A 13,032-nucleotide genomic window follows, 5' to 3' on the forward strand; every position below is an offset into this window, starting at 1 on the left:
CCAGGATCAGTCTGCTAGTTTTCTGTGAAGTTTTGATACTTACTGCTGGTCTCTTCCTCTTTTCTTTAAAATGACTGATGTGAGAACATGTGTTTTAGAAAGGTGCGGTTCATTCCCATGTCATCCTGGTTTTGTTCTTTTGTCACTGCTTTGGGGAACTTCGTTTTCCAGTAGAAATGAAAGCACACAAGCCTAGAAATCAAAGTTTGTGGTAATATCCATAGAGTTTGTAACGTCCAGCAGCATTCTTCACTACTGATTCCTCAAATAATTTAATTCTTAGTGAAGATATACAACTTCCCTCTCAAATTCAGTAGTTTGCTAATTCTTAATACTCCAATGTCATTATGTCTTTCTGTAAGAGTAAGGTATTGTAGCTTATTTTCAACACACCTGATGGAAATAGTGATGTGATTCAGCAGACATTTGCTTTACTGGGGTTTAGCGCTGTGGCAGTTATTGCCTTTAGCTGATTTGAGATGTTCTACTTACACACGGCTTGTATATTTTATCTCCACTCTTCTGAAGTCAGTACATGCTCAGGTGGTGCAGTTGTTGGAGACAGAAAGGTATCTTATAAGCCCTGTACTGTGAAGATAATAGTAGTTGAATGCTTTGTTTCTTATTACAGAAGTCCGAGAAAAAGCAGGTCCGTGGACATATCCAGAAGAGAAAGTACCAAAATGTATAAAAGCTTCCTCACCACTCGGTAGACCATGTCCTGAAAGTGGTGCTGCATACACAGAGAGTAACGTAGTGGAGCTGGTGGAAATCGGCATTGTTTTTGGTAATGCAGACCCACCAGAGCTTCTGCAGTGGCAGAGCAGCGACACTTTGGAGACCACAGAATCCTGCAGTGTGGTGATAGACATTGATCCGCCTGACAGTTTCAGAGTTTCATGGACAGTTTAATAATTTGTTGGGCTGACAGGAATTCAGCCTTCCCATTCACCCCAGGAAACAATAAAAAAATAGAACTTAAAGAACTTGCTTCAATTTTCAGAGACTTATTAAGCGCCTCCCCCCCCCAAAAAAAAAAAAAAAAGGTGACTTAAGGAGAGAAGAGTACTGTCTGGTGAAAAGGAGAGTGGAAAGAAGTTACCTTTACTAGTCAACACATTCTGTCTGGTGCAAAATTACAAAGTATCAGAATTTATCTACATTTATCAACTGTTCTGAAATTTGGCTATTGCCTTACAACTCTTGCTGGTTTTCCAAACAAAACAATGCAGTATTTTGCCAACAGCCCACCCTAAACACAGTGGAAGAAAGACACCATTTGTAGCATGTTTACAAATCAAATGCCATTGGTGGTTCTTGTGAAGGACAGTGATTTAAGGCTGGGGTTCAGAAACAGAAGTGCAGAGGAGAGGGATGAGATTGAGTCATCTCTAACAGACCAGTTAGGAGAAGCCATTTGTTTTACAGATGAACTTACACAAATTTTGCTGAAGAACACTTGGGTTCTTGTAAAGAAAACAGCAATAAACAGCTGAAAATATGTAAACAGACCTGGCTTCAGGCACTTTTTCTGAGTTAACACAGAGAGAGCAAACCCAGCAGCAACAATAACACATACCCTGAGTTCACTGCACTGCACAACGCACTGTTGCCTGCCTTTATCTGAATGCGTATGACAATCCTGAAGCTCTTTAGTGCCTAACTCACCCCCCCAAAAGAGGGGAGTTTTCTAGAGGGCCAAGAAAGTTGTTTAATCTTATCCATCTATTTACTTGTAAAGGCTGCTAAGTATTTCTGTTTCATTGGAGTGACAGGACAGCAGAAATCATAGATATAATACAGAGTACAATTATTAGCTGTTATGGAAAGCAAAAACCTCTGTTTTCCAGCACATATAGCATATTCCACAAGTGGCTGTTACACCATAAGAATCCAGTATTTTTCATCTTTTGGGCAGTGGATTTCATAGGGATTGAAGCTGAGTGGAGCAAAGCGAGTCAGAACATAGACTCGGATATTCAGCAGATCAGAGACGCAATATGAAGGAAAAGAGTGGGGGTCTTAATGAATGTTGTGAAATCATAATAGAGGATTTTGTACTTGAGGCTTCTCAATCTTAGTCACAACTGCCAGCCACTCCTCCTAGTTACCCTGAACAAACTCTTCCCAAGTGGACATGATACTTTTCTTCAAGTTCATTTAACTGAGAGTGACTTTGAAATTTTATCACCATGCAATGGTAATCATAGATATGACTATCAGCATAAAAAGACTAATGTTTAGCAATAGTTTTAACTCCACAGATTTTAAAATTCCACAGCATTTTTCATACTTAGAAAAGATAATATTTTTCTCACATATTCTTTTCTACTGACTTCTGGAATAAATAGTATCACACCAGTTTAACTACAATAGATGTGACATTTAACTAGTATGTGATCAGGTGTAACTCGATGCAGAGATACTCCATTTCAAAGCCACAACCATCAGATGTGCATAGACCTGAGTTAGTTTAGCTGTGTTTTAGAACTAAAAAATTACTAGTGGGGTTTGCCTATATGAATATTCCGAGACTTCTAATGTGAGAATAAAGTGGTCAGCCACCCAGTCACACCAAGAGATTTCTGAATTCTGGTCTGAGTTGTCCTAAAATACCAGTCTGTGAGAAAAATACTGTCTGTTCTTACTAGCTTTCAGGTTAAAAAAGCCACCTTTTGTAGTGGAAGCTAAGATAGAATTATAGTTTTACATGCGATTATAGTTCAGATTGGCTTTCTTCAAATAGCTGATGCATCTGAACAGCATCTGAAATATTTTATTTTGGAATTGCCTTGACTTTTTAATAAAGTAAAGGAAGAATGCTTGTAGTTCTGCAATATGGAGGCAAATATAACATGTAAATCAGATTCTCTGGACAAAAGTCTTACACAAGTAGATTATACTAAATGTTTTAATTAACATACCTGGATCGTACATCAGATTTGCTTCAAGTTACATAAATGAGTTTCTTAATATCTTTAGCCCAACCACTTCTTTGTAAGAGCTACATTGAAGTCCACCGAAAAAGACTACCTGTCTGTGTTTCAGGACATTTGGAGTCCAAGACAAGCAAGTCTTTAAAGTATGTAGAAAAGCTGACTTAACAATTTAGAAATTACTCAAATTTTAAAGTTCTTGATCTTTTAAAAAGTATGACAGGAAGTATAAGAACTGAGAAAATAAAGAAATTGTTAAACTATTCCATGCTTCTGCATATCAGCTCTGGTTTGGAGCTGTGCCTTTCTGTCCCATTTCACAGACCAAATTGTGCTTTGGGGAAAACTTTATCTGAATTCAGAAAAGTGAGGTGATGAAGATGCCAAATCCTGGCTGTGGTAGAAATGTGATTACAGATGGGGCTGTCTTTCAGTTGTCATGTGAAGTCACTTTTGGTCTGGATTTGGACTGGTCACTCACAACCAGCATTTCTAGGAGCTGCCAGTTGAACTCAATAACTATCTCAGTGCTTGGTTTCCTTCCTTAATAAGTGTGCACAGCCAAGTTAGAAATTTAATGAGCACAGCTGTTCTGTAGAGATGTTGTTTAAAGTGCAATGATTTCACTTTTTAAATTGATAGTGTTTTGTACCTTCTATACTAGTTTACAGATTCTAAAATTTGAATTTACACAACAGAGATCCTAATAACAAGAGAAATAGGCCCTCCATGAAGATGGTACAGTTATTTTTTCTCAGAGTTTTCACTCTCCATTGCAAGTTTTCCATTCTCTGTTTTCTTCATCTTCTTGTTCCTCCTGGTACCACCTCTCTGTGCTGCTCTGTTCTGTCTCCTTTTACACTGAGCCATTTCGGTTTTGCTGTTCTCCAAGTCTCTGTGATAGAGTAAGGAATAGAGCCTTACAGAAACATTATTTTCTCCTGTAGCTGCTGCCCCCGAAGCACAATTTCTCCCATATTTCTTCTTTCCCATCCTGTGTATGCCACTAGCCATAATGGCAGCAGTACTGGATTGTGTGTAACGCTCTGTAACGTGCTCCTGCTGAAGCTGTGTGTTAGCTGACATTTTGGACTTTTCCAGGCTGATAGGCAAACTTCCTTCAGGGCTTCCCTTCAGTTCTGATGCCTTCCCTATCCCCAGCAAGGTCCTCCCCTCTATTCCCTTTCTCTGTTGCAGAACTGATGAGCTCTGCTCCTCCTAGTCATGTGGTAGTAAAGACCACTGCTGCAGGACGTGCTTGTGGCGTGGGGTCCTTCTGCTCCCATCCCTCAGCTTACGGTGTGTTTGCTGATGCTCCTCTGCACTAGGACCGAAAATAACAGATACAAATTGGAGATCAAACCAGAAAGTGGACCACTATGGTTCAGTTGCAAAAGTGTAATCAGGAGCAGAATCTGACCAATATTAAACACACGGTGCACATGTCCTCATGCAGAAAGTTGATGTTCACATTGTTCCCATGTGCAGCTCTATCAGTCACTACTCTGCAATCAAACAATTGTGGAATATCCTTGTGATCTAATTCACATATTTTGTTCCCTCTTTGTAGAAGAACTTGTGAAAAATGTTGGTGAACAGGAAAAAGACCAAAGCAGAAATTCCACAGATGTACAGTTACAGGAAGAGACAACAAGGATACAAAATGAGAGTAGTCAGGGAAGTGATGGTACAACCTGTCCTCCCAGATCCATCGTCCTACAAGTAGTCTCTTTCGACACTCCTCTGAGTGATGAATCCAACTCAGAAAAATGCTCTAACTCTGATCCGAACCAGAAAGATCTCACCGATGCTCAGCAAGAAACACAGAATACAGATGCACTGAATGGTAATACTCCATCATAGAGCACCAGTCAATCTATTGAAGCTGTCCAGGGCGAAGCTGCAGCAGTGTCTGGTATCTCCCTGTCAAACATCAACAGTAATGTAAAATATCTAAATAAGATGTTGTACAAACCACCAGCATAAGATAGTTTCTTCAGGCATGTGTCGAAACAGTAGAGTCTTAAAACCATTGTGTTTCATATAAACAAATATAATCTTCTTGATATTAGCTATTTGATGTCTTGTAGAAAATTCGTTACATAAAATACCAAGACCTTTAGTTGAACTAGAAGAATGGTTTTAAAGTAAAGATGCATATTTACAATTAAATAGCAGTTTGTTATTGGAGAATGAGGTAAAGTTTCAAAACAGCACTATCTAACATTTTCTCTTCAAATAGGTAATTATTTTTATGCTATTAAAATGCACCCCCTTTGTTTAGGCATGGAATATTATTATTTTGTAAACCACATCCTTTGTACTAAACGTAATGTGAATTTTAGAGTTAACTTTAAGTAGATGGAATTTAGTAGATGGATGGGACTATGCCATTCTCTTAATGAGAAAGATCAGTCTCCTGACTGTAGTTTGCAGGACAGGTGGAGCAACCAGAAAATCCCTGTAATGTTTTGTTTTGTTCTTTTTTTAGTAAGTATTTTATCACAAGATGCCTATGATTTAGTATCTGGTAACTGTAGGACAGTATCAAGGGCAAGAGGCCCAAGCAACAAGAATTGATGTTATCAAAGTAAGAGAAAGAAAATGTACATTTTCATTTTATTTTCTGAATTGGCTTATTGTTCAATTAAGCTCTGGGCTGTTAGGGTAATAAGAATAATCAAGGCATATAATGAAACTTCTTTTCCTCACTTCTAATTAAAGTGTTAAACTCTTGCATGCTTTTATGAGAGAGAGCCTTGCAATACTGTGCCAGAAGTATGGCATTGTCTGAGCAGCAACACTGAAGTGCTTATAAGGTTTAGCTTAAACATAAGTATATGCCTTGGCATATTTCTCAAAAACGCTTTTTATGGAGAACACCCACTTATTTGAGAGTTCCACATTCCAGCACTCCATGCTTTTACTGTTGACAGTTTTTTTCCATCAGAAATAACAGATGGTTAATTTAGGGTCCTAAATCAAAATATTTACACTAAAATTAACTTCACAGCATTTGAAGTTGTCTAATAACTGATATTTTTGTCTTTTGACATGTACTTTTTGTAGCAATTTTTGTATTAAAGCCCAACTTGAAATTTAAGTGTCTTAGAAAAGTTTCCCATCTTCTGGATGAGGAATACAGTAGGAAAAGCTGCATCATTCATCTTTCCAACTATGCAGAATGCAGTTGTGGAGTTGCTGTCCTTGGGGGTCTTTAGATGGCTGACCAACAAAAATGCTGTTTGAGAGGTCAGATACAACTCAGCATGCACTTAGTGCACTCTGCTGCCTTGTCTTTCTTTACATTCCACCTTTCCTATGAGAAAGGAGAGATCTTAGTCTAGAAAAAGCTAGTCTCATTTTATAAGGCAGGGAATTTTCTACAGAATGCCTTGTATTTAAATACTTCAAACTGCAGAATTTATTAAAAGGGTATGAAGTGGTCGAGTTTGTAGTAGTGTATTTCCAAATGCAAGTGTGATTTCTAAACTGTTTTTTTCTTGAAAATGCTAAATAAGACATTAATAACATTAATTCCACCAATCCAAGGATGTTCCTTTACAAGCGATGGCAATATTTAAAAAGAGTTCAGATAAACAATGAATTAGAAATGAGATTGATTTAATTATTTGGTGAAAATAAGTGATATTGGTAAGGTCCTTAATTAAATGCCAGACCTCATACAAGGATGTTGCTCAGCTCTTGTTAAGTGGTACTTAAACCATGGAGAAATAACAACTCATGGAAAAAGGAGAGACATACCAGGAAATATAACTACATCAAGTGATTAATCACATAGTGAGAGAAGCAGCTAATAATTTTTAAGGCAACTCCAGAGGCTGATTGATGAGCCAGTACTGCCTTATTGGGATTCCACAACATACATCTGAGCCATATTAGGTTTTGCAGCACACTGTTGCTGCTAATTGCCACAGGAAGTTTTAGTATAGAAATATAGGATTCTCTACTGAAATGAAATGTATGTGCCTGAAAATCTTAAACTGCTGTATAAAGGTCTTTGGAAATGAAATGGAACTGAAAGGACTTTTCTCCAAACTCTCCTTTATGACAAGCTGTGCCTTTTCCTCCTGGCGAACATGTGTAGAAAGTAGAGGCCACAGCTCACACCATGATTGATGACATGCCTACCCATTGTAAAATTCTGTTCTGAAGAGGTCTTCAAATTAGTTTGAAAACTGTTCATCTGATATGGTTTGTGAAAAAATGTAGTCATAAATTCTTGCTGTTGTCAAAGAAATTATGTTGTCACAGGAAATTATATTGTCAAAATATTTTTGTCATGGGAAATTAATTCCCAGTTCTTTGGATCTTGCATTCTAGAATAGTAGCTTTTCACCATTTTAGACCTGTGAATCCTTAAATTTTTTCCAGTGGAAATGTGCATCCCTAGTCAGCCAGCTTAAGCTTATGGAAAGTAACTTCGCATTTCTTTTAGTCTCCTGAACCTTTCATGGATCCCATCATAAGTAATTCATAGTCACTCAAGTCATAAAACCACAAGATGAAGTTGGATTTCTGGTTTGCACTATCACAGATTTTTAGTAGACTGCTACTGCACATAGAATAAGGATATTGGTTAGGTGCTATTTGTGAAGGCATCTGATATTTGAAGGCATTTCTAGTTGTCATTTTATATGAAACTTCTGTTCACTGTGGCATGTTGAATTTACTCTCATCCATCTCCTTCAGTGATTATTTGTGGTCATTTTCCAGCACAGAGAAATACCCAGGTAAATGGAGAGCTAATGAGTGTTTTGTCTAGTTTCTTTAGCTCATTAATGTCAGAGTCCAATACTCTCTGACCATTTCTTTTTTTAGATATTCCACATGTGAAGTATGTAATGTTTCATATCAGGTTTTCCTGTTTGAAGATAGTTGATGTTATGTGGGATTTCTGATTTAGCAGAGTGATACAAAATATGCTGAAAACACATTACAAATGTAGTTAACACTTAGCAAAATACAGTAATTGCAATATGCTGCTTAATCACAGTGCCAATGTGATCGCCATTACTTGTCTCATGAATATGCTCACTAGTCACCAGTAAGGCATACCAGCTTTCTCTTCAACATTATTTTCCTAGTTGATTAGTTTATACACCCTATGTTGAGCTGATCCACACGTTCACTCCCTCCATGCTGGCCTGCTGAACTCAAGGAGACAGTCATGGGAGAAACATCACTGGTTGATCCCCTCAACTGTGGTATAGTCAGTGGATCTACTCAGCTGACCAAAGTGCTTATCTGAACCAAAGACCATGCTCTGCTCACCTTTGTGTTGAGATTGTTAGCTGTCCTTGCAACAACTCTGATCAGTTACCCCTTGTGCTATCTCCTGAGCTTCAAGGGCACATCTCCCTTGCCCATCTCCATTGAGCCTTCTTCCGTTGCAGAGTTTACCGGTCACTCACAATATCATTTACATTTTGATTTTTGTCATCAAATAATTTGATTTATCCTTTAAATTTAATAACATTCCTGCATTTTCCCAATATCTAAATGTCACAGAAAAATATTTTTAATATTTTATGGTATTTTGAAATTATTTACAGAGGGACTTTGTCATCATATTCTTAGAACTTTCCTAAGTACAGACCAGCCATGTAACTATGTAGTGAGAAATCTATCTATATATTGTTTAAATACTATCATTTTAAAGTCAGCATAAACCCTTTCACAGAACTTAATGCTTCTAATAAACCTCAGGGGTTACCTAATATTAATTTCTCAACTATGTCATCAATTATATAAATAAATTATATATGGTGGGGTTTTTTCTGTGCCTGCCAATGAAGGGAGTATACTGCAGGTATTTACATCACTGCAATGTGCAGAGGCTGGAGTAGGACACTTTCTACAAACACACGGTGAGACTCAGGTCCTGGCTCTTTGAGATGAAATGAATTAATATGGGGTTCAGCAGCAGCTTTAAGTCCCTCTGCAGAGATTGTCCCATCATGTTAAAAATAACTGAAAAGAAAGGCGATGCAGGCATTGAGTATTGGCATAGTCTGCAATATTCAATAGCAAAGGGAAAACTCAGGCTAAAGTGTTTCATATTTCTTTTTCACAGTGGTGACATGATTTACTATTCTAAATGGAGAAAATCCTTTAAACTGCCATAGTTGTATTTTAAATACAGATACTTAATATTAGTGGTTTTGCAAGAGTTTCCATTGCTGCAGTGTATGTAGAAGCTCCATAACTACAAATAGCACAGCAGTCTCTGTTTTCTCTCCTCACCCCCCTCTCCTTTTGCTGTGTGTAAGTGGTTTGAGATGCACAAGAACAAGTGTGTTGTGTATGATGCAGTAGTGCTCAGCACAGGGGGGAGATACAGCATCGGTGGCATCCCCACTCTTCACTTTTGCACTTCGTTGGTTCCCAGTGGATCCAGACAGGACTTTGTTAACAAAGGTCAGATATTTTCAATGGAATGACACTTCAGCTAAGCAGAAGACAGCGTAAACATGACCTTACATTTTTTCCCTGCTTTCCAAATTGGAGTTGAGTATTCTAAGAAGCACTGTGCATCTACCAGGACATTATTAGCACTCTCCATGCTAGATTTTCCTACATCTATACTTTCTGTACTGAGGATGGGGGGCAGAAGGCTAAAGCGATGTCCAGAGTGCTTGCTGACTCCTGGGGCAAGGCAGTGAGCACCTCAGCCACTGAGGCTGGGAGAATGAGATAGAAAGTAAGAAGAAAAACAACACAGTTATTCAGATTGAAATTTCATAAGTTATCTGTCATTGTTCTGGCCTCTATAAAAAGCAGAAAACTCAGTTTTCTGTGAGTAAGCTATTGAATTGTAACAGAGATGGAGATCATGGGAAGATGATCCGTCTGCATTCTTGGGAACTGTTATTGAGTGTTTGGATGTTCTATGATGAAGGGTTCCCCATTTAAAAAAAAAAAAGAGACTGTTTTCCGCTCCTTGCATCACATCTATTTCTAGGGGTAGTTCTTGTAGACGATCACTTTTTGTCAACAGAAGTAGCTCTGCCCTGTGTCCTGATCAGTGCAGAAGGAGAACCTGAAGGTCACTATTACAAGAACCCCAGTTTTGAATGGATGTCATTTTTATCCACAATGCTTTTGTCCTTTCCATCACCTCGCTTTCATTTAATTAAATGTTACAAGATTAAGTGGAACTATTATAAGATGATTTTCTCTTAAGTGATGATTATCTGTTTCTCCTAAGTGATTTATTAATTAGAACATTAATTTTAAAAACTGCTTATGTTTAATTAAACAACTCCATGTTTCAATGATTTATAAATGCTAATTGGCACACTTTTAACTTTTCACTCATGATGATAGCCACATTAATCCTTAATATCAAACTGTAAAGGAGATTATAAATCTGTGATAAAACAAATTATCAGTAACTTCACTTTATAGGACAGTAGAGGACTACATATGTACACTGAGTTTACAAAGCATTCAACGTCATCAGCAGTCAGCAGCTGAAAGCCTCTGGAGGATAACCAGGTTAAATAGCAGTGGACAGATCCACATCAACAATGTGCCAGTTGATTATGGCAATGCAAGTGGCATTCAGTAACCACTCGCCCCACACAAATGCCAGTGACTGTTCAGTGCTGCGGCAGCTCTGTGGTGCTCAGCCGAGCGTGGAACCCTTTGCACCCATTCAAAGCGGGTGCAGATTGCTCCGGAGCCAGGTTCCTTAGCTTTCCTTGAGTTTGCCAGCATCCCTTGTGCACGCCGTGTGGCTAAACAGAGCAACAGTAAATCAGGAGCCTGGTGCTACAGGAAGGCACCTGTGTTTGTGCTTAGGATGTGGATGGAAGGAATGTTAGAGTAAAAGAACAAACTATGTGTTTATAAAAAAGATAGGAATTACAAGATAGCAGCCATTAGCAACCATTCAGAAGGCAGAGTTTAACACATACAAAAACTGATGCACTGACACAAAGAAACCTAGGTATGACTTAAAACTCAATGTTTAGTTTTTATTGAAAATTAAACATACAAATTTTTTGTTTTAACACCTCTGCAAACCACTCCTGCCCCACTGCTAACACTCTGATAACCATACTAGAACAAGTATAGAATGTAGATCAATAGATTTTACTTTCATACCCCTCCACACCCCATTTTTTGCTTTTATGGATAACAATAAAAGTTTTGCTAAATCCCTCCAAAACCAACTGCAGGCTGAAAGATCTGGAGACATTCTTTTGTTAGTTCAGTTTTGAGACTTCAGAATCCATTAGCAAACTGGTTGTCTATATTCCATCCACACTAAATTTATGTAACATAAGGGGGATGGTGAAGAATGCTGCTTGGGGGAATATGACCTGTCTGCTGGTGGCTGCTTTACAGAGGGAGCAGTACCCACCCTGCCGCCCTTCCTGGCAGTGAAACAAGGGTAAAATCAGTAGTAATTCTCTCTTGTTTACAGGAATGCCGGGGTGAATTTGTAGCTATGAATTTTCTTCTTTCCTCATTCTCATGAACTGCCTTTCCTCTCTTCCCTTTCTCTTTTCTGAACTCTGAGCCTCTTCAACTCACTGTCTTTCAGTTTTCCTTTCATATCACACATCATACATGTTCCTTTTATTGATCATGCCTTTGATTTCTGTCTTTTAAAAGTCTTCTCCTGCCTATATTTTTATTTTTATAACTTTTATGCTTCTCCCAGCTCATCTGCTCTGCTTTTGAGACCTCTGTGCTTTTCCTTTTCCACATTTTCAGTTCAGCATTATTAATCACCGGTGGGATCACTCAATCAACTGGTTAAAACTGAGAAGTTACTATATAGTTAGCAAATAACACTGTAAGTTTGCTACATTCTCCCTGTGTCTAGTATCTCAGTTTGTAATTTCCTCAGCTGTACTCATTCAAAATTACTGAAGGAATAGTTTAAGCAACAGTTTAATATTATGATTGTTGGTTTGAAATTAATGTTGTATGACTTAGTTTGAAAGCTGCTTGTGTCACGGAGTGTCATTTCTCCTATCTGATTGAATTAATTGAACTCTTAGAACTTGGCACTGTCACCTTTCATTATCTGAGAGAAGCTTTCAGTTTGAAACCCTAAATTAAAGAGGATTTAAACAGCACTTCTCTGCAGAGGGTGAATCTTGACTTTCAGTAAGTTGGAAAATAAAACAAACCAAATCCAAACCTGCTTTGTTAACACTTGGTCATGTAAATGTCTTCATATTCTTGTTTCATGCTGTTATCTACTGTTTTCACTCTATCTTTTGCCTTATGGATATCCCATAATGATTAGTTAATACAATCCTTTGCTTACTCTGGTGAACAAGCAATTAAAGAAAGCAGTGATTGAAACCTCATTTTAACCTTAAAAAAGTCAGGGGGGAAAAGATCCTGTCTGTCAAGACTGCACTTAACTTAGTTAACTTCCTCACTCAGGTTCCTAATCACATTTGTTTATCTTCCAGGTGAGCCCAAACACTGTAAGAAGTCAGAAGATAAAGTAAAAGCCACGGAGCAGAAAGAAGCACTGATACAGAACTAGATCTGCTATTTCTTAAAAGCTTCTGACATTTCAGGCAGGACAGGTACTTCTGTCATTTCCTTCTTATAAAGGGGAGAGTTTTATACCATAAAAACTCACTTAGTGCTATTATTATCCTCTTTATTCTATTCCAGTTGTGATTTTATTAAAAATTTTGAAATGAGGACATGATGCATGACACTTCCTATGTCCCCTTAGAAGCCATTCCATATAAAGCAGAGAAAAACAATACTTTTACATCTCTGAATCCTTAATGTCAGACTAAATAGTCATGCAATAAAACATCCTCTATTCAGGTATATTAAATACTCAAAGTAATACTATTAAGAATCTATTGCTTATGAATTTTCATTTGACCTCTCTTTCAGGAGAAAAGAACTCTAGGTGTTCCTAGACCATGCTCTCAGAGGCTGTTATCTGTCAACTTGTTTTTGGATCATCCTATTTCTGTGGAGAGTGATTGGATAAAATGATTGAAAGTGTAAAATGTATAACCCTGAGCTGGTAACTCAAGGCGCTTAACAGCTTGCAAGATTTCAGTTGTATTTGTTGTTGCTG

General features: G+C 37.8%; 1 protein-coding gene across 1 annotated transcript in view; it reads left to right on the forward strand.

The window, feature by feature from the left end:
- Window positions 1–12,474, forward strand: part of PDE1A (phosphodiesterase 1A) — a gene marked incomplete at both ends in the record, with an annotated part of 149,785 nt that extends 137,311 nt beyond the window's left edge. The window contains 2 exons of the mRNA XM_080346873.1: window positions 4,507–4,782; window positions 12,398–12,474. Of these exons, the coding sequence (XP_080202999.1) occupies window positions 4,507–4,782; window positions 12,398–12,474 (353 nt within the window). The remainder of the gene's footprint in view (window positions 1–4,506; window positions 4,783–12,397) is intronic.
- Window positions 12,475–13,032: the final 558 nt, after the last annotated feature.

Source organism: Nesoenas mayeri (assembly GCF_963082525.1).
Source record: "Nesoenas mayeri genome assembly, chromosome: 6".
In the NCBI taxonomy this organism is placed as follows: domain Eukaryota; kingdom Metazoa; phylum Chordata; class Aves; order Columbiformes; family Columbidae; genus Nesoenas; species Nesoenas mayeri.